Genomic DNA, 20,868 nt, shown 5'->3' with positions numbered 1-20,868 from the left:
GGTTATGGCACCCTTTGTGCTTCCAGACCACTGGCTACTGATTTCTGCAGCGATGGCTTCAGGACCACTGAGCGCACGTGTGTGTCTGACACACACATGGTTCTAAGCTACGTGGTTGTGTTAGTCTGCACGAGAGCTCAAGGAGGCCGGGACTTTTAGAGTCACTGTTGTGAGGGACGTGAAGTTTAGAACAACCTGAGGAGCTCTCGCCGGGTCACAGAGGGGGTGTCTGAGCCCCACAGCCCAGGCAGTCCTTCTGGCGCCGTGCCCTGGTTTGCTTGTCTGACTCCCTCACTAGGCTATCCAGCTTGTTAGAGAGAGAGAGAGAGAGACGGACCTGTCTCTCCTTCCATATCCCCAGTGCCTGACACAGGGTGGACACTCAGTAAATGTTCAATTAATGAAAGCTAAAGCTCGCCAGACATGAACACCAGCTGGGATTGAAATTCCAAAGAGCCACACTTCTTTCAAAAATGCTAAAACACACAAAGGAGTACTTGCCTTTTAGCTAAGTCCTCTGGTTGCTTTAGAACTTTCTTCGAGGTGCTACAGGGTTGTGGGGGGGGTGACCGACTGCGGTGGGTAGAGGACCAATGGGTTTGTCACAATCTCTAGGGCAATCAGAAGTCACTCCAAGAAAGCAAAGCTGCATCTGACGTTTAAAAAAAATAATTAGGGGAAACAAGGAAGCAGGAGACCAGAAAAGAGCATCTCTTAGTTGATTCTGGAGAAAGGGGCCTTTTCCTTCCAGACACTGGCAGCCCTGTTGGGAGTGTCCCAGGCATGGCTGAGAGACACTCGTGAGAGCCACTGAGGTCACACAGCCACCCTCCTTTCTGGTCTCCCCGTTCTAGGGCTAATCTCCTAAAGTGTTTAATCGAACACTGTACGGCCTCTGAGGTTTCAGGGGCTCTGGGGCTGTTTTTTTTTTTCCCTGGGCTTAAAGTCTTTCTCTGCTGCTGACTCATATGTTAATTATTGCTTTCCACAAAGTAGAATTAACAGTGCTACATCAGTCGCCGGCCTGGGTGTTATACAACTGTTTTATCTGCCATGGTGGAATGGAGTCTGCGGGACAAGCTGCTGTGTAGCCAACGGGCCCTTCTTGCACATTCAGGGCCACGGGCATCAGAAACACGGAACCGCGCCTTGGGTTTTTAGAGTCGCTGCGGAAGAGGCTGCTGGGGGACCTGTGTTCCACCCAGGAAACAGAGGGTTAACTGCCCAGTCTTTTGCCCAAAAGTGTGGCCAAGAGTTTCAGTTCGCTGTCACCTGTCAGCGTTAATGGACAGAACTGGTGTTTCACAGAAAAAAAATATCAAATTGTTTTCTCTTTGACTGCTGGGCTGGATAATGAAGTAAAAATGACATTATCTCTAATAGAAGTGATCTGCAGAAATCACTGATAAAATATCAGTAGCAGAGATTTGCCATTAGCAGTTTAGCCAGATAAGGGGAAGCAGCTGGATTCTATTAACCCCCTCCTGGTCTGGTGTGTGTGTTGAGGGGGTGGGATTGAGGTTTGGAAACTGGATTTTTAAACATTGAAATTTGGGCTAATGGAGAGTGTTTATTCCAAAGTGTGGGTCTTTCTCGAACCCTACTTGCTGGCCTTTAGGGTTGTCATTGGGTTTTTAATTTGTTTGGTGTTTGTCTCTTAGGATTTTTGCCTTTAGAAACTTTTTTTTGGGGGGGGGGTGCTTGGCCCATTTTCTCACTTCCATCACTTATACCTCACTTCTATCACTAAAGGGGTGGAAACCTGGCCAATCCCTGGCATCTTCCTTGTTAGAAATCTGACTCCAAGAAGGGCATCTCTCCATGTGACATGAAGGCTTTGGGTGATGGGTGGTATTGGGCAGCAGATTGTTTTGTTGTGTCAAGCAGCTGGGATCAGAGGTAGAAACCCCGCCAAGTCTCACTCATCTGGTGGGGAGAAGAGGGGGCCGCCCCTGTCTAGGCTTGTTCACCGTAAGTGAAAGCCGAGTGGCATCTGGCTCACTGAACACCCCCTGTGATGTGGACAGCAGGCTCAGCCAGCACCTTCTGTATGAAAACATCCCTAGGGTATGGGAACCTGTTTCCTGGGATGGTGAGGAGTCATCATTGTTAAGTAACCCAGTGAGGAAGACAGCCACCGTCACTCCTCTTTATTAACCCACTTTCTACTCAGAAAGCACCAAAGCATTCTAACTCTGCAGTCCTAACCCTATAGCTGGAGGAATCCCAGCTGCTTTGGCCTTCACTCCAGCTCACCATGCTGTATCTGAAAGAGATGAACCTGTTACTTTGGGGGTAAGGTCCAGTGCCAGGCTCTGTGTGCATAAGAACTTGGACATTTGCCTCTGCCCTCAGAGAAGACTCGTACGATAAGGAACAATAAGGTGATGCTACCTTACAGGTAAGTGGTATCGATCACTTCTCCAGGTGTTCAGGGCAGGAGTGGGGGATCAGTGTGGGCTGCGTAGAGTGATCAGAAAAACCTCTATGGAAGTGGTGGTTCTGAATATAGGAGAGGAAAGATCACATCTCGGGTGGAAAAAGGTAACCGGGTGGCAGATAGGGGTGCTGAGTTATGAGGTCGGTGTGAAGGGTGGTCTGGCTGGAGCAGGGAGGGCGCTGCTGGCTTTCAGGAACGAAGAGCCCTTGAGGGGCATCTAGAGCTTGGGCTTCACTGTGAGGGCAGTAGGGAGCCGCTTCCGCTTCTAAATAGGGCAGTGACATGCTGAAATGGCCCAGGGGCAAGAGGGGTGGATTGGTGAGCTGGTCCTTGCCCTGAGGTCTGATTGGAATTGTATGCTTCTTGATCAGGGAGCAAGGGGAAACAGCTAGAGGATGGGGGCTAGAGTCTTTGAAAATAAACAAAACACCACTGGAGCCAGAGGAGGTGTGCACCCTCAGGGAAGTTTGCTTTTTGTCCCGTGGGGTCATGTTTATGAGTTACTGTTCAGCGGGAATGCCAAGGCTCCAGCCTGCGGTGGCCCACGAGTTGCTGCCATATTTAGAGCACAAAGGGACTCGTTTCCCCTGGTGTAACTACCGAGAAAGACGGGTTCTCATACTTGCTTGTCCAGGGCGGCAAAACCACAGGCAGCAGAAGAGGGATCCAGGTTGGGTTCTGCACTGCCCGTCACCTGGCACCTTGGACCGCTACCAGTGGGGTAGGCAGTTATCTGATCATCTGACTTTATTTACCAGTCCTTTTGTTGCTGAAAGCCCTCCTCTGTGCTTGGCCCCTTGTGGATACTCGACGGTGTTTGTGGAATGAATGCATCCCCACCACTCTGACTTTGCCAGCCTTGTACCCTGCTCCAGCCTGTCTCCTGACCCCTGGCCACCACCCCGCATTTTCCCAGCAGTGTCTTTGTCCTTGTCATTCCTCCTGCCCTCCGATTGCCCCCCCCACCCCATCCCACACCTGAGTCTCCTTCACACCCCGCCTCCAGCACCCAGCTCTCCCTGGATCGTTCAGCCCTGTAGACTTTCTCCCGGCACACTGACATCGCAGCGGCTGACGGCCAGGCCAGCCCTGCAGCACTTGACTCTGCCCTTCGCTGCAGGCTCCCCGAGGCCAGGAGTCGTCATTCCAGGCTTCCTGCTACTGCTCCCAGCCTGAGCACACCAATAGGGCTTCATGAATACTTGCTGAATGAGTGGGGAGGAAAGGCTGTTGCTGGGGAGAAGAACAACCCCATTTCCCAAATTGCTCAAGATCATCATTTGAAAGCATGATAGTAACTTAGGGAAGACTTTGGCATTTCCCGTGGCTTTTGATGACTTCTCCACAAAGGAATGGAATGTAGCTTCTGCAATGTGCATGAACATCTCCCTTCCCGTGGTAGTATGACTAGGACAGGCAGAATGGGAAGAAAGCAAAGCCTGGCACTTGGCCATGTATCAGATCCCACAGCTCTGGACAGGCGACCATGGAACTGACTGACAACTGGAGGAAACCCAGAACAGAAAGGGTCTCTGAGATTTTCTTTGAGTTCCCCTTTCTTTCCTTTCCTTTTTCCGTTGTCTCTTCTTGCTTGCTTCTTTCTTTAGGGAGGAGAGAAGGGGTTATGGGATGGGGGGTAGAAAGGGAGAGATTCTGTCCCCCCGCCCCCGTTGCTGTTTTGAAATACTTTAAATACCAGGCACCAGAAGTCCTGGCGTCAAATTGGGATTAGTAAGGCAGATCCTGGGGTACTTCACTATTAGCATGTGATCAAGCATCAGTCCCGATTCAAAGACTAAGCAAACATTCCTTGCTTTGAAATTAAGGTGTCTGAAATGAAGAGGAGAGAGCTGACCCTTAAAATCATATTCTGTACAAGGAAAGAGTTCTCGATGACAACCATCTACTCCCCAGTTAGGGCTTTTTAAATGCTTTCACCCAGTATGTGTGACGACACTGCCAAGGGAAATTCTGCCCCCTCTTTCCTGAAGCTACCCAGCGCTGGCCCCGGAGGCGGCCCCGGTCTGTGTTCTCATGACACAGGGATTATTTTTGGCATCGCACATATTTTCTCTAACGTTCTTGCCCGCCCCCTCCCCTTGGTTGCCTTTTGAGGAGTGGTTGTTTGGGCCACGAGGTGCAAATCGGGGGTTAACTCGGTTCAGCACGGTGAAGAGGGGGAGTGGGAGAGAGGACTGTCGCCTTTGCCTCCCCTGTGGTCCCCAGCCCCTCTCTCCGGCTCATGAAAGAGCCTGCTTTGACTAGGCTCTGTGCTCACCATTCATCCCCTTTGCCAGCGAGCCGAGGGGATATCTAGAGGTGCCGCTGGGGGCTGCACCTCGGGGATGGCATCTTAATGACTCGACTTGGCGGGCGTTAGAACAGCCCCATTCAGAGTGAGTTCACTCCCTGTGCAGTTGGCTCTCTCAGCCCCTGTCCATAGATGTTCTCTTGTTCACGCTGCATGAGGAAATGGAGGTTTCCAAGTGGGAAGCAGCCTTCCTGGTGCCTTAACTCTTCACTGAAGGGAAGAGGAGCTGCCGAGCACTAACTAGCATCTCAGCAGGCCCAGCTGCAGCTCCTGGGAGATGCAAGGCCCCGGGGCTGGGGCTGGAGGCCAGGGCAGCTGGGATCGCTTTTGCTTTTGCCCCGAGAGGGAAAGGAGAGAGGAGTAAAGGGCACGCTTGAATTGTCCTTACAATCAGTTAGCAAATATTTACCCAGTTTGTCTGCTGTGGGCCAAGGTCCCGTGAAGGATGCACAGAAGTCAATGTTGTGTCTGCGGCCCCTCTCCCCGCAAAAGCACCAAGGTACTCACAGACCAGTTATAGCAGCAGGACGTTGGCTTAGAAAAGCCAGCAAGACAGGGAGGCCTTTAATGAGGGCCGGTGAGTAATGTGGGCAGGAAGCGCCTGTGGAGAAGGGAGCGAGGGTGGCTGTGGGAAGCAGGGCTTGGACTGCCCTGAGGGAAGGAGTTTTACAAAATAAAAGGGGATGAGATGATGCAGGTAGGGAGGGCGCAAAGAAGGACAGGGACATCCAAGTGGGGCTAAGTGAAATAATCCCACAAGGAAATATAAAAAGAGAGGAAGATTCTCCCTGGCAGAAGAGAAGTTCTGGCTTGTTAGACTTTAGGTGGCTTTGGCTAAGGATGCCAATCAGGGTAGCACTGACCCTGTCAACAATGACATCTCCATCCTGTCCCTGGGTGTGGTCACAGACCAGTGGAATCTGCATCATCTGGGAGGTTATTGGAAATGCAGATTCTCAGGCCCCGGCCCACCACCCCTGCTGAGTCAGAAACTGTAATCAGATCCGGGGGTGATTTGTGCGCAAAGTCAAGTTTGAGAAGTGCTGGTCTGTGCCGCTCTAGTTCAGAGCCCAGATTTCATTCAAAGAGTTGGACACACACACACACACGCACACACACACACACACACACACACACACATCTTTGAGTGTCTCTCTGCAGTAAGGCTCTTCCTTGATGGAAACCTTTTATTCTGATTGAGAATTGGATTAGAATTCTTATGAAAGACCTAGAACGGTGAGAGATTTTGAGGAATTCACAGAACAGGAATCATTTAAGTGGTTTTCTTTCCCTCGGGAATGTGTGGTCTAGCTAGAGAGACAAATGCTCCGGAAGTGAAATAAGTAGAGAATAAATAACGGCTGGCTCATGCAGTGTGGCATCGCTGAAGCCGGATATGCAGAAATCTGCAGAAGTGAGGCCTTCCTGGAGAAGAGGGGCTGTGGGAGGCCCTGAAGGATGGGGATCCCTTATCCAGGCCAGGTGGATGAAGGGCACGTAGGATGTGGAAGACAGGGGCTTTAGAGGCTAGGGGGGCCTGGGGTAGGTTGCTCCTACCTCCCTCCAGAGAAAGTGCATGCTTAATGCTGGCGAATCTGTTCTACATCTCCTCTCAGGCACTTTTTTCTTGGTCTTTCTGCTGTGCAGTTTCTTCCGTTTTCTTAGCTGAACACAGTGGTGTAGGATCGGGGCGGCTGCACATGCAGAATGGCTTGAGCCACACCACAGATCGTGCTGTTGGAAGCCTGTGGAATCCCGGGGGAAGGAGGCTGTGGATGGATAGGGGCTTTGGAGAAAAGCCCTCAAGGCGGGGGGAAGAGTCCCAGACCCAGAGAAGTGGCGGCAAGGAAAACAGCATGGGAACTAGACGTGTTGTGGTGATTGCTTTGCAGTGTATGCAAATAATCATTGTGTTGTGTACCTGAAAGATATAATTTATATGTCAATTACACCTCAATAAAAATTTTTTTAATTAAAAAAGTTGGCCTGGATGGATGAAACTCTCTGCAGACTCTCCTGGCAAAGGAAGAATTTTTTTTTTTTTTTTTTTAAGGCAGACATCTCCAAGCAGAGAATGTATATCCCACTGGGCCTGGTTTATCGATGGAGGGACTGACCTAGGGCAGGAGGGTGACCAGGATATCCCCTTTGCTGCTTCCCAGAGCAAGAATTCATCCAATTCAGTATTCTTAGAGGGCTTCACCCCCAATACACCCAGTCAGCTAAACTTCTTGAACCTACAAGAGGAATCTGCTCAGGGCATTTCCCAGAAGGCTGCAATGCAATCAAGGGGATAGGACTTACGGTCAAATGACAGGCTTGAGTGCTGGCTCCATCCCTGGGTGATACTAGGCATGTCACTTAACGTCCTCGGGATCTGTTTCCTTCTGTGCAGAATACCTACTTTATAGGATTGTTTCAGGATGAAATCAGAGGCAGGATGATGAGAGTCCTATACCATGGCAGGTACCACGTGTGGCCCCTGCCTCACTGTGGCAATAGGATGTCAGCTTGCTAAGGTCAGTTAGGCTCTTGGCTGGAGTCTGCACGGTGGAGGGGTCGGGCAGGAACAGGCCTCAGAGGCCAGGGAGAGCAGTGGAGGGCCAGGCAGGGGCCCCCTGCAGCTGCTTGCTTTGCTCCCCTTTTCACGGGTGCAGATGCCACTGAGCCTGCTCTGTGCGTGCACTGGATATGGTAAGATCGGGGGAGATGGACAGACACTTTACTTTCACGGTGGGGAAGAGTCCTGCTGACCAACAAGAGTGGCCATCTTTGCAGACCTGGAATTTCCAATTCCATCATCTCTCTTCGGGTGTGTTAACATGGATATGGCATGAGGGAAAGAGGAAGCCTAGGAGAGCCTAGGTGTCTGGGCAGGGAAAGAGGGAAAGTTACTGAGAAGGTGTGCACATCCTGCTTTCCTTCCCCACCCCCACCCCGACCCCCATACCTCCCTCTGCAGCCCCGCGCTCCGTAGTGCTGGTCATCGGCCATGGTCCTGGAAACGCTGATGTTGTTCAATCCCCAGCTTTCAAGGGGCAGTCACTGGGAGGCAGCTGTGGGGAGCGGGCAGCCAGCAGCATGCGTGTCCTCTTTTATCATAAAAAATAAATTAGGGAGCAACACCTGGTACACAGTGACCATAGTGTTGTTTATAACACCTAGAAACCAGAAACTATGACTGAGCAAGAGTATGGTGCATTGTGATGTGCCCACACAATAGGATGTGGATGGCTCTCGTGAAAACTTTAAAGAATTCTTTAAAATGTGATAAAATATTAAGAAGCCATAAATCTAATGAAATCTCAATTTGTTTTATTTATACCTTTCTGTACTTTTAAAATTGCCTACACTAAATGCGTATTACCCTTATCTTCACCAAAGCATTTTTTAAAAAGGAAACGATTTAAGATAAGCAGGGTTATAGGAGGGTAATGAATAACGAAGGGCTGTTTGCAACTGTGTGACATATCTGGTGCTGGTTGGCAGTGGGCTTCCCGATCATGTGTCCTTGAAAAAGTCAGAACTCGGGGCTTTTGTCCCAGCTCCACGCATTCCCATTGCCTTTCTGAGCTTCACTTTTCCTCATCTCCAAAACGGGGATGATGGTACTTGCTCTTTTCTGTCCTGCTGGGTGAGATTTACAGATTAGCTCATAAAGTGCTTTATAAAGTGTAGTGATTGGTACAGTTCCAAAGTGGTATTACTCCTAACACGTCGAATAAAGAAAACCCTGCTAAGGCTTGGGCTCAGTGAGGCTAAGCGTGGCCCCAGTTCACCACGGTCACTCCTTTATACCCGCCTGGCTTTTCCCAGCTGGGCTAGGGACTGCACCTGTCCTCAGATTATATAAGGAGCTGGGTCATCTGGAGCCCCACATGGGCTGTAGCTATGGGGCTGCTTGGTAATTGGGTGTGCGCTCTTCTCGGAGGCTGCCTGGAGCCCAGAAGCCCACCAGATAAGCATCTCCAGTGGGCCCCAAGCAGAATTGACCATTAGAGGGCCATGTTGGGTGGGCCCCAGACATTACTGTCAGCTCTGAATGCAGTCCAGGCCCGCTCTCTGGGGATACAGACCATCTGAGTGGGTCAGGGAGGCAGGAGCTCGGCCCCAGCAGAGGCGAGGTTGGGAAGCTGAGGTATGAGACACTTTCTGGGATTCCTCCTTCAGGGAAGGGATGAGTGGAGACACCCACTCCTGTCGTAGCCACCGGGCCCCTCACCCCCTCTTTGTATCCCCTCTTTTAGGACTGTTGATATACTAGACTGTAGTATGTCTTATCTCCCAGTGGGGCTTGGGGGCTCTCCTTCAGAGCAGAGCCCGTGCCCCTCACCAGAGGTGTGCATGTTGAAGCAGATGGATGCTTTTTTTTCCCCTCGTGGAGGTCTGTCTGATCTGCCCAATTCCTCCTGAATTTCTTCTATTTTGACTGGTTAACATTGATGCCTTTACTCCCCTCTATAATAGATTCATATGCTAATCACTACTGCCTTTGGACAAATGTCAGAATTCACCCAGAAAGTTGGCCACCAGAGTACCACCCAGTTCTACACATTTTTGCCACTCCTTTGGAATTGCCTGTAGAGCCAAAGACCATTCTTTGGAGTACCTTCAATTGTGGCAAGGCCTTATCTCTGAGGGCACATTTCATTCTTTCAAACAACCAACATCCATCCACAGCCAAGTCTGGTGACTAAAGGAGGTGGGCGAACACGATAGTATTGTTTGGGGTTGAAAATGAAGTGTGTTCTATGAAGTGTGATGACTGATTTTCTTGTGTGGCTCTGAAATTCATTCTAAAAGGCCTCCCAAAACACTTAGAGCACCGGTTCATTTCAGAAACAGACCTGGGTGTCAGGCCTCTGTAGACACGTGATCACAGGCATAGGAGCCTGTGGTTTAGTAAGCCCTCCAGGTGATTCTGTTGGAGGCCAAAGTTGAGAATCACTGCTCTACCAAAACAGGACCAGTGCTGCCACAGAGTTTAGCTGAGGATCAGATGAGATGGTCCATGAAAATGCACCTCGCCCCAGTGCCCATAAATACCAGTTTCCTTTCCCTTCCACCAAAACCAAAGAACAGAAAACAAACCTTTTCATTTTGAGCTGACTGCTTTGCAATACTGCTTCCCAGCCCTGGGTGCGCATGGGAATCACATGGCAAGCTTGGAGACCCCCGAAGCCCCAGCTGCACCCCAGCCTTATTAAATCAGACTCTGGGGGTAGGGGTATGACCCAGGCATCGGTCTTTAGGGCTCCTCTGGTGACTCAAGTGAGCAGCCAGGATTGAGAAGCACCCGCGTTGGCTCTGCTCTGATATCATCCAGCCAGCTATCAACCCTTGGGTGGGGGAGCCCAGCCGTTCCTCCTGACCTCCGGGACCCAAAGCTCCTCCCTTCGGGCAGCCCTTGTGCACGCAGCCTCACGGAAGAGTCACGAGACCCCCTCCCCGTGGCATTTGACCTTCATTTCCTCCACTCACACCCTCCTGCGAATTGGCACCAGCTTAGAATTTCACCACCAACCCATAGACTGGTTCAGTCTGGCTTAAGTAGCTTCAGTCTCCCTCCCTCCCTGGTGAAATCCATTCTGCTTCTAGGCCAGCTAACCTTATAGGGTTAACAGGCCTAGTGTTATGGTACCCTGGTGGCCCACAGGCGTTAGGCACGGAGTCCTGCTCCTGCTGAAGGTCAGGAGAGAATAGCTAATTAAGGAACCAGCCCCACTGGTGCAGCCGGAGACATCCTGGGAGCCCCCACATCAGGCCGTGTTCACCTGGAAGTCGGCAGCCAGGATCATCTTGACCAAGAGCTGATAATGGTTCAATTATTGACTTAAGCCAAGCCTGGAGCCAAGACCCAGAAGTGAAGGAGACATTTATAAGATAACAGAGCTCTGGACACAGAGGTCTTTCCTGGCTGAGATGTGGCATATACCCACGGGAGCTTGAAGTCAGTTTTGCTTTCTCTTCTGACCAGCTGCCTGGTCCTTAAGTGGTTGCTTCCCTTAGGATCACATGTTTCAGAGTGTGAGTTTCCACTTTGGGGAGGGTAAGTATAAACTTGTAGGTATTAACACGTCAAGGAAAGGGACAGAAATGTATTCCCCACCTGCAGTGTGGAGAGGAACATTCCTACAGGCTGGACCTGCAGCCTTCAGGGAGTCACCTCAAACGTACCCCCGTCTCCACACCCCAGCCCCTCAGTGATGGAGGCTGCACCCCTCTCAGGCCCACAACACTGACACCTCCCTCCTCCCCGACCCCATGCAAACTCAGTGCCTCTTCATCCTACTGCTGAGTCGCCAGGTCTTTTTCCAATCTGAGTGGGTGCTCACTTAAGGACAGAGAATCTTTATGTCACTGTGTCCTTTTCAAAACTTCACCCCCTCCTTCTCCCCGTGGTGTCCGTGAGCATCCAGTTGGTGGGCAAGTGTCTAACACAGCATGTAGCAAGTCAGAGGTGTGCGGTCAGCGGCAGTTTCCTTGCTGCCTGTGGGAAAATCTTTGCTCTTGGACCCGGAAGTATTCAGTTGGAGACAATGTCTTTTATCAAGTTACTGAATCTCTCTAAATCTCTGCCTCTTCATCTATTAAGTGGGTATACTAGTTCCTCTCCCTCGGGGTTGTTATGAGAAACAAATGAGATAGCACATACAGGGGGAGAAAGTGGATTCTGACCCTCAAGCGATGTAAGGGTGGTATTCCATGTCCTGGGATCAGCTGAAATCCTGCCTCCCTGGGTAGGTTTCCGTGACCTTGCTCAGACTGACTCTCGTTTCTTATCTCATCCGTGTACGCTGTTTATTGCCCATACCTATTTCCGTGGTTAATGGAGGTGTTTCAGGTTGTTGGCTCCCTAACAAGACCACGTGCTCCTCACAAAGCAGGGTGCACCTTATCTGCAGTGCAGTTGCACGAGGCCCAGCACGGAGTTCGGTAAATACTTCTGGGTCTGCAGGAGGTTACCGTTAGCCAGGGCCACATTTGTGTTGTGTGTCCTGTACACCAAGTATTGTGCACCCAAGGACCACCCTGTGGTTGCAGGAGAGCCACCAAGAAAGACAGGAGTAGGCACTTCATAGAGCAATTTGGAATAAGAAATAAATTTGAGTCTTTTCTGATGATTTTGAAAACTTAAGATAAACCACTGTTTTACGAGAAACCAGAGAATTCTAAAGTGCCATGTCTAGAATTGTCGGAAAAAAAAAAAAATGCCGGTCTGTTGCAGGTAGTTCTAGGACCTATCTAGGGAGAGAAAATAAAGTGCAAGTATTTTAGGAAATGAAGCCTCATTGACCTGAGAAGGTTCAGCAATCTAACACAAACTCGTCAAGATCAGCCTGACCCCCAGTTACACCTCCAGCCCTGGGACCGCGTTGATTTGGCAATGAAGAAGAGCTGTTATGGCCAAACTCTGAATGTGACACTCAGATTTGCCAGGTGTCATGATAGTTTTCATCTGTGGAGAGCTTTCTAGTACTTCCAACCCTTGTACACTCATCTCCTTTGATCCTGACAAATAAGATGTGAGTCTCTCCCATTTTACACACAAGGCTATAGGGGCACTGAGAATGTATTCTCTCGCCCAGATCACATGGTTAGATAGTCTTGTGGCCAGTATATTAAAAACACCAGTCCTCCTGACTTCCAGCCTCCTTTTCTACTTGCTAAGAGGCTCAATCCGAGGTAAATTGCGTGAGGAAGTAGGCTGTGTATGCATCAATTAGGAAGGTCTTACCTTCACACTTGGCGTTAATTATGCTTGTTCTTCAGTGTTGCTAATTAAATGAGAGCAGTGTTACACATTTTTGTTCTTCCAGGAGTCAACATTAGACAGATATCTCTGGGCTGTGTCAAGGTTAACTAGATAATCTAATTAAAGTCATGCTAGCCCCAGAGTGCAACTGTAAAAACAAGGTAGCTAAAATGGAGCTCATGGCTTTTAGAACAAGAGGCTGCGTGCGATTCTCAGTTTTTCTTTTTCTAAATGTTAAGATGTTGCAGTTTCTTTATTTCTTGCTAACACCGCTATCTCCTGGGGTTAAGCAGTGGAAAGAGTATTAGCCTCGGAAGTGATGGGTTCTAGCTCTCGCTCTGTCACTGATTAGCTGGATTGCCCTAGGTGAGTAACTTAGCCTGGTCTGGCCTCAGTTTCCAGATCTGTGAAATGGGGGCAAGAGCAATGAGTGTCTTGCCCATCTCACCATGCAGGTCGTGAAGATGGAATTAGACACGGAGCACCCATGTGTCTCAGAACTTCTAAGTGTCTGCTCACTGACTGCATGCTCTCCAAGGCAAGCAGGCATTGACTTTGTGACCTTGGGCAAGTTACACTTCACGTCTGAGCCTCTGTTTCCACATGTGTAAACTGTGCCCTCAATACCTGCCATATTGTCATTAGGGTTATAATGTCATATATGTCAGGTCCTTGGTGCGGTGTTGAAGCACAAAAGTAGGTATGAATAAACTGTGTGGTCGAGGGAACATGGTAGGACCCAGGTCTCGAATGCCATTGCCAGACAGAGCATCGACTCCAGGCTGCCTTTCCACCCCCCGGCTCTTCCTCTCTGCCTTGTCTGTTCTTGCACTCCAAGGAAGGGGCAGCAGCAAAGGGAAACTGTGTGCCTGCAGACATTGGTATTCATGTCGCAGCCTGTGCTGGCGATCCCTTCTGCCCAGGATCACTTCTCTGGATGTCCTAATGACTGGTCATGTGTTGGTGATGCTTTTGTCGGGGAGCACAGGTTGGTGCTAGAGAATGGAATCCAGCACCTTGAAGACGCTGGCTCTCCCTTACCTGCTCTCATGACAGACAGATGTGAAGTGTACGGTTTTGGTGTCCTGTCCCCTCCCAGCCTCCTTCCCTGTGCCAGGACATCTGCAAGCCTTGAACAGTTGCTTTTGCTCCAAGGTCAGAGGTCAAGACTCACATGCAAATGGGAGGGACTCCTATACAAACTACTGTTCAAGCTGGGGTGTGGGAGCAAGCCAGTCCTAAGGGCTGGCTCTCAGAGAGTGCAGATGGTGGGGTACAGGTAGGGGGGCGAGGGTTCAGAGAATGGACGTGGGGGGAGCGGAGGAAACAGGAGTTCGGGAAAGGAAACAGCAAAGGCAGAGGGGACAGGAAAAAACAGTTTCACCCATTTCACTATTTTTCTGGAGGTTCTCCCTGCCCATCAACAGCCGCTGGATATTCTTCCCACAGTCTGAATATATGATGCGTAATCCATCCAGGGAGCTGGATGCTCTGTTTTGTTTTTTTTTCAATGAAGCATGCTGTAAAGTGAAACAGTGCCTCTGCCCAAATCTTGAGGGGTTTGAGAGGCATGTCAACATTCCGTGAATCCCAAAATACCGATCTCTGGCCAGATAATAGGCTGCAAAACCAAACAGAAGGAGAAGCCTTGGCTGGCTTTGGAAATCTCAAAAGGGAGGACAGAGGGAGCGAGCCGGAGCTGGTTGGAGGAGGTCTTGAGAACCACGAACTGCATTGGAAAGTTTATTGAAAAATACATTTAAAAAAAAAAACTTGTTTATTAAACAAGAAATACAGGTTATTTATAGAAACATAAGAAAATATAGACAAGTACTAAAAAAATAATAATAATCCCCCCTAGCCTCACTAATGGATAAAAAGCCTAGATTCTGGAACCCACCTGCCTGGTTTTTGTAAAGCCACTTCCCCGCATACCTGCCCGAGGGCTGCAGGTGAATTACCTCGTCTCTGTGCATCTGTTTTCCTCATCTGTAAATTAGAGATAAAATAATACTACTTCAAGGGCAGTTGTGAGAGTTTTAGGAACCTAATGTGGTAGTACTTAAAACAGCTCCGGGAATACAGTAAACACTATATATAGCTATGAGAATAATATTTTTATTTTACTCTATTTCTAGACTTTTTCCTATGTAATCTATAAGAAGTATTATGCAGAATACCTATAGTCCTATGAAAATAGGTTATACCATGCTCTTGTAACATTTTTACTCCCATGATCATTTTTTTTCAGGGACAGATTTGTTACTAGTATTAGCTAACATGGATTGCCTACAGTTGGGATAAACCTGTGGTAAAGATTTTACATAAATTATCATATCCAGTCCTCACAATAACTCCATGGGATGATTACTTTATTACCATTATACAGATGAGAAAATAGAGTCTGAGCGGTTTAAACAGTCGATGTGTACAGAGCTGGCAAGCGGAGAAGTTAGAATTTCAATCCAGGAAGGCTGGCTTTTGAATTTGCCTGTTAGGACTTAACTTAATCTTATGAGAAGATTTAGGATTTCTTTAAGATTTCCTGCAAGAGGCAGGTTTGGGTGTGTGTCCTTGTGTCCTGCAAAGAACAGGAAAGTGAGCGTGAGACAGGCTGCTAACCTATGCTGACAGAGTGAGAGAGAAAACGTGTTCGTGCTCACTCCTTTTTAACCCTTTAACAGCTGTGTGCTCTGGGACACCAGGCTGACAGATGTCTGGCTGGCTGTTTCTCCTTGGGCTTGGGCTCTAATGGCATTTCCAATTTTTACCATGGAGATCACTCTCTGATACAAAATGGGATCTGAGGCCCAGTCGTGGGCTTCATGTTTTCTAAGTGCGTTTTATCCAGAAAGAGGGCCTCGAAGCAGTTTTTCAGCGTGTTCTCCAGGGACTTTGACACAGCCACCTGCGCCCGTGGCTCCAGCCCCCTCACGCTTCCCTCGCCATCCCGGGGTCCTCATCCCAGTGCTCAGATAACCCGGGACGAAGTCGCAGGTATTGCCAGGTGATGAGTCGGCAAGTCTGTGCTCGAAGCCCTGGTGTGGGCGACACAGGTGTGCGAGAGGAGGGAGGCAGTTAGAAGCACGAACACACACGAACGCGGGGCTGCCGACGTATGGCAGAGGCCTCGTGTGCTCGGACGACCCGGTATGCGCCGCATCCGCTCAGCGGGAGGGTCTGGCTGTACCGCAGTTTGGGGCCCCGGGGGGATGTCTTGACCAGGGGCGTGAGAGGATGACAGTGACATTTCAGAAACTAACCTCTCCTCTCTGAATTCAGGAGTAGCTCGGAGAGGAGGAAGGAGAAGTCCCGGGATGCTGCCAGGTGCCGGAGGAGCAAAGAGACGGAGGTCTTCTACGAGCTGGCCCATGAGCTGCCCCTGCCGCACAGCGTGAGCTCCCACCTGGACAAAGCCTCCATCATGCGGCTGGCCATCAGCTTCCTGCGCACACACAAGCTCCTGTCCTCAGGTGAGCCTGGCAGCCTCCCCCCGAGCTGGTGCCGACGGAAGCTCCCCCCGTCGTGCGGGAGCGGGGAGGCCCCTGGGAAGGCCTCTGCTGAACCTCCGCCCACACAGAGGCCACCACTGGGGCTCCGTTCCTTCGCTCTGAACCCCTCCTTTCCGGCAGTGACCCTTACAATGAATACGGCCACGGGGCGCCAAGCAGGAGTGGGACCAAGGGAGCGCATGGGCACCCAGAAGCTGAGGAGGGCAGCAAGGGCCCGGGGAGCAGGAAACGCTTTCGCCAGCTTCCCACTTGGCCGGCCTGCCGCCAGACCCACACTCCACTCCAGAGCGTATCTTTAGGAAGCACTTTCGTGCTTATCTTCCAGCTACCTTCTCCAGAAGGGCAGCCGTGTGCCCGTGCGCTCTTTCCCCTCTCACTAGCCAACATGCCAGACAAATCATGTGGTGTCTCTACTCTTGGTGTCCTCACCTGTAAGAAGGGGTTAAAAGCACTTACCGCACAGGGCATCTGTGAGAACGAGAGGAGGCGAAGTCTGCACCGCACCTGACCCGGCCACATTCCTTCACTCTGCAGAGTCCTTGGCGGATAACAGCCTCCCCACAGAACCAGCTAATTCTCACTGTCCGTGGTATCACGGCGACTCTCAAGTTCACAAAACTTTTATTTCCCCCTTCGAGTTCACAGTCTTCAGAAAACCATTTCCTGTTCATCCCGACCAGAAAGAGGCAGCCTGGGGAGTTTTCCAGTTTCAGATCCTATGTGACAGTCCCGTCTGGTCTGTCGGTTTCATAAGGAAACTGGCAGGTAGTGCCTCTCCCACGTGGTGGAGACGCTGCAGGTTGCGGCGCCCCAGTCGGGGAGCCCGAGGGAGGCAGGCAGGGAGGGGGAAGGTTCTTTTGTGGTTGGTTTTCAGTTTTCCTGAGTGAGCCTGGTGCCTTGGAGCTGGTTGACTCTGCCATCCTGTTATGAATGGCTATTCTGGGAAAGAAACCCAGAGCAGAGGGAATCCAGCGCGAGGCGGGGAGGCCGGACCAGCGTGTGCTATTCTGGGCCCTGGAGCACAGGAAGGATATGGGGAAAGAAAGACTTTCAGAAAATAGGATGACCACTCAGTGGGTCCAAGGGTCGGCGGGCTAATCCTGTACTGCAAATCTAGAGTCTCAGAACAGAGCAGGCAGGAGGGGGAGAACCAAGGGCAAAGACACACTCTGTAAATACCTTAAAAGAAACCATGCCAAGGAACGGCGGCTTTGTCATAGATGCGACTGAAGGAACAGTGGCCTGGAGACACCATCAGAGGGCACATGTGTTCCTCTTTCTTTCAAGAGGCTTCTCTTTCTGGACAGGTGAGGGCAGTGTCTGGTAGTGTTGGAATCATCTTTACATATACCAAGAGTCTGCAGTGGAGGATAGACAAGAGACCCTTTCCCCACGCTCAGAAGCATCTCTTCAACTTCCCTGTTATGATACTTGAAATTCTACTCTTAGACATGAATGCCTTTGGGTGAATCATTGCTTCCTTCCAGCACAAGGCCCGTTCCTCCACCAACAGAGACCCCAAAAGGAGTAATTTATGCATCCCGGGACGCCTCTCTGATTGAATTTGGACTTGTAGAACATTGGAGAACGATGAGAAGCGAGGTACAAAAATGTTAAGGTGGCTCAAAGCCGCACACCTCGCACGTGGTGAATCTGCACCTGGAATGCAAGTCCTCTCAAATCTGCACTTGTGAGAAAGCGGGGAATGGGAGGGTAGGAGCATTCTGCAGACCTGGTCAGGCAAAGACGTTGACGAGGGCTCAGTGTGGGGGGCAGAGAGGGGTGCTTCCTTGACAAGAGAATCAAAGTTGAGCAGAGGCACCTGGGGGCCAGCCCAGAGCAGTGGGGTGCAGAGATGGTTCTCACACACAGTCCGTGAGTTGTCTCTATCCTTTCTTTTGGTGTACGGTGTTGATTTCCATGCTCTCCCCCACATAATTATCCTTCTCAGTGGTTCAGAAGTTGGCTTGGAGAGGGCCGTGAATCAGAGGCTGGGTCCCCTGAGCGCGGCTGCCTTTCCTGTGTGCCGGCGTGAGCCCCCCGCATGCCAGCCCCACCCCAGGAGACAGGACTACAGCGAGACAGCAACACACCCCTACTTGGGAGCTGTTGCAAGTCGTGGGCACCAACTGCCTGCCCTCTGGCTGGGCTTGGCCCCAGACTGACCAGAGCCTCAGCATGTCCGCTCTGGTCCTCTCTGTCCCGGAGTGAAATGACAGAAAAGGATAAGAAGTGTCTACATTTGGCCATCTGGTCCTGGTGTCCTTGACGGAGCCGTTCTCATAAAACAAGCATCATCCAGGGGAGGAGTAGGAAGTGGATGGCTTTTCAAGGCCCCCGTTCTCTGCCTTCTCTTCCAGTCCTGCCGCACATTCTTTAGACCAATCGTGGAAATCATTTTCAGGAATTACATGTGAGATGGGGTCGTTTTGTTTTTTTTTTTTCTTTCTTTCTTAAATCACATTTTGCTTTTTCAAAACGTGGATTCCCGTGGAGAGGAATTCAGGACTTGTGGGCAGATAGACCCCCACTGGAACCTCAGTTGCACAGCCTTCTTTACAAGTTTGCGAGAATCTCTCCTCCACCTTTGAGTTTTACTTTCTCATCTGCACAAGGGCAATCCCAGTACTTGCCTTGCTGTGCTATTTGAGGATGGGGAGAAGTGGCTAGAAAAACCCTTATCCTCTTGTCTGCCACATCTGAGGCTCTCCATAAGTGATAGCTTAAAAATAAAAGTTATGATGAACAAGCAAATTGATTTATACTAAGTATAGGCTTCTGGAGAAATGATGTCAGCGGGAACCCAGTGGAAACCTACACTCATACTGTCTTCTTACCCACTGGTCAGCAGTGCCTATCAAAATGCAGAGTAGCCAAGTTTTTCCAAGTCAAAACAAACCACAGATTCATCACTGAAGCATTTCTAACAAAGGTGAGCACCAGGGTTGGCTCACTTTAAAATAGGAAATAGCTGGTTGCATACCTCAGAGTTCAAAAGGCTAAAAAAGACCAGGTTTTGCTTTAGAAAAGTTTCTTCTTTACTTAGTAACACGCTTCCCTTTGATTTTCACAGTAGGCTGTTCTGTGTGGGAATGTTGGAGAGGAAATCTCAGCACTGAGAAATTCAGGCTGGGAGTCGGGGCAGCCGATTGAGATTCGTATCACAGGAAGCAAACTGAAACAATAGCTTTATGATATTAGCTTCCACGCTGGGCAGAGAACAGAACACACTCTGACGGGAACATCAGTGGAAATACCGCTTGATTGTCTTAAATCCTCTTTCAAGATGAGCGCCACAAACCATGACCAAATGAGGCTCACTTTCTGCATTCAGAGGGCATTAGACAGCAGTAAATATGTAAAATTTGTTTTTCACTACAAAATTGATTTTTGGCTTCCTCACACTCAGATGTGGTGAAATCAAATTGATTTTACACGATTGCTAGAGGTCACTGTATAGCAAGGTTTCGAAAGAGAAATGTCAGGTTTATTATTGATGCATTGGCATGAATGAATCGATTCATTCATGCTTTGCCCCACTCACCTTCCAAATCAAGGCCTTTTTCGGTCCTTTTTGGAGAGGAGCTGAGAAGCCAATTCATGCCAGGATGTTAACGACTGAAAGCAGCTAATGTACAATCTCTTCCAGAGATAATGACCTTGTTCAGATCACTCCCTTAACTTAAAAAAGTCTGGTCAATCAGCAGGTGTTTGCTGACCCCAGCCCTGTGCTATGTCTTATAAAGGGTATGCCAGAGGTAAGACAGGATAATAAGTTATGTAAAGAACAAAGGAATGAGTCTCTAATGGTGGACTTTCCAGGCCCTCCGGGAGGCCAGCAAGATCAGGTAAAACACAGTGCCTTCTGCCAAAGATGGGAGGGTCGCCCAAGCCTACTACCAGGTAATGGTCGCAGAGGGTCTGTGGGCCTGGGAAAGCTGGAGTGAGGAATCGGTTTCAAAAAGAAAGCCTCTGTAATGATACCTAAGTGGTGTCTGAACCAGGAAGATCACATCAGCATGGTTTTAAGAATGGTCAAAGAACTTGTCAGAGGGGGAAACAAAGAGGGACGATGACCCTCTGCTGGAATAAAGACTGATCCTGACCGGCAGGGCCTTCTCACAGTCTGGTCTGAGACCTGGTCCGTAGCATCTCCCCTGCCACCCCGCCACCCTGCCTGCTCACCCCAGATGCCCGGCTCCTGCTGCCCACGGGGTCCCGCCCCACATGGGTGGTGCTGCCTGAAGGAAATGAGCGGTGCTCCGGAAAAAGTGCTCCGAAACCTCAGCCCGCGCATATCCTGGCTGTGGGGAGTCGTCATCAAAGCCTGTTTACTGGGGCTATTTTTAGCATTAAAGAATCTTGTTGTGCTCCTCAGGCTGAGCACGCTTGGTCTTAGCACAGCACCTCTGATTCCGATCCCTCTTCAGGGGGGTCAGACCCTGAAGGGTCCTGGGAAGCAAGTAACTGAGACCTGGAGCCCATGGCGATTTAGAGACCCCATGGGGGGCTTCTCGAGCACCTACTGTGGGCTCCTCTTCATTTGGCACCAAGGGTTTCTTCTGGATTGTTGTGTAACCTTATGGTCTTATGGTGGTCTATCTTCGTCTTCCCCACCAGTCTGTAGATTGCTTGAGTGCAGAGATGGCTCTTACACCCTTCCGTATCCCTGATTATTATCCCTAGGACAGGACTGAATACACAGGGACCCTTGTTGACAGATGGCCTGACTGATTTCCTGCCTTGTGCCCAGCATAGGGCAGACACATAAAATAGGGGTATAGTAACAGCGTAGGGACTAGGTGAGTCTGCTATGTGCCTGACACTGAGTCGGAGATTGTCGATGCCG

At 50.0% G+C, this 20,868-nt stretch overlaps 1 protein-coding gene across 1 annotated transcript in view; it reads left to right on the top strand.

The window, feature by feature from the left end:
- EPAS1 (endothelial PAS domain protein 1) overlaps nucleotides 1-20,868 on the top strand; it is an 82,817-nt gene that overhangs the window by 30,283 nt on the left and 31,666 nt on the right. The window contains exon 2 of the mRNA XM_025868895.2: nucleotides 15,790-15,980. Coding sequence (XP_025724680.1) covers nucleotides 15,790-15,980 — 191 coding nt within the window. The remainder of the gene's footprint in view (nucleotides 1-15,789; nucleotides 15,981-20,868) is intronic.

Source organism: Callorhinus ursinus, unplaced genomic scaffold (genome assembly GCF_003265705.2).
Source record: "Callorhinus ursinus isolate GAN/ISIS: 27379988/994484 unplaced genomic scaffold, GSC_fseal_2.0 scaffold10, whole genome shotgun sequence".
Taxonomy (NCBI): Eukaryota; Metazoa; Chordata; class Mammalia; order Carnivora; family Otariidae; genus Callorhinus; species Callorhinus ursinus.
Note: the sequence above shows the minus strand (reverse complement) of the source record. Positions and strands in the feature narration are given on the sequence as shown.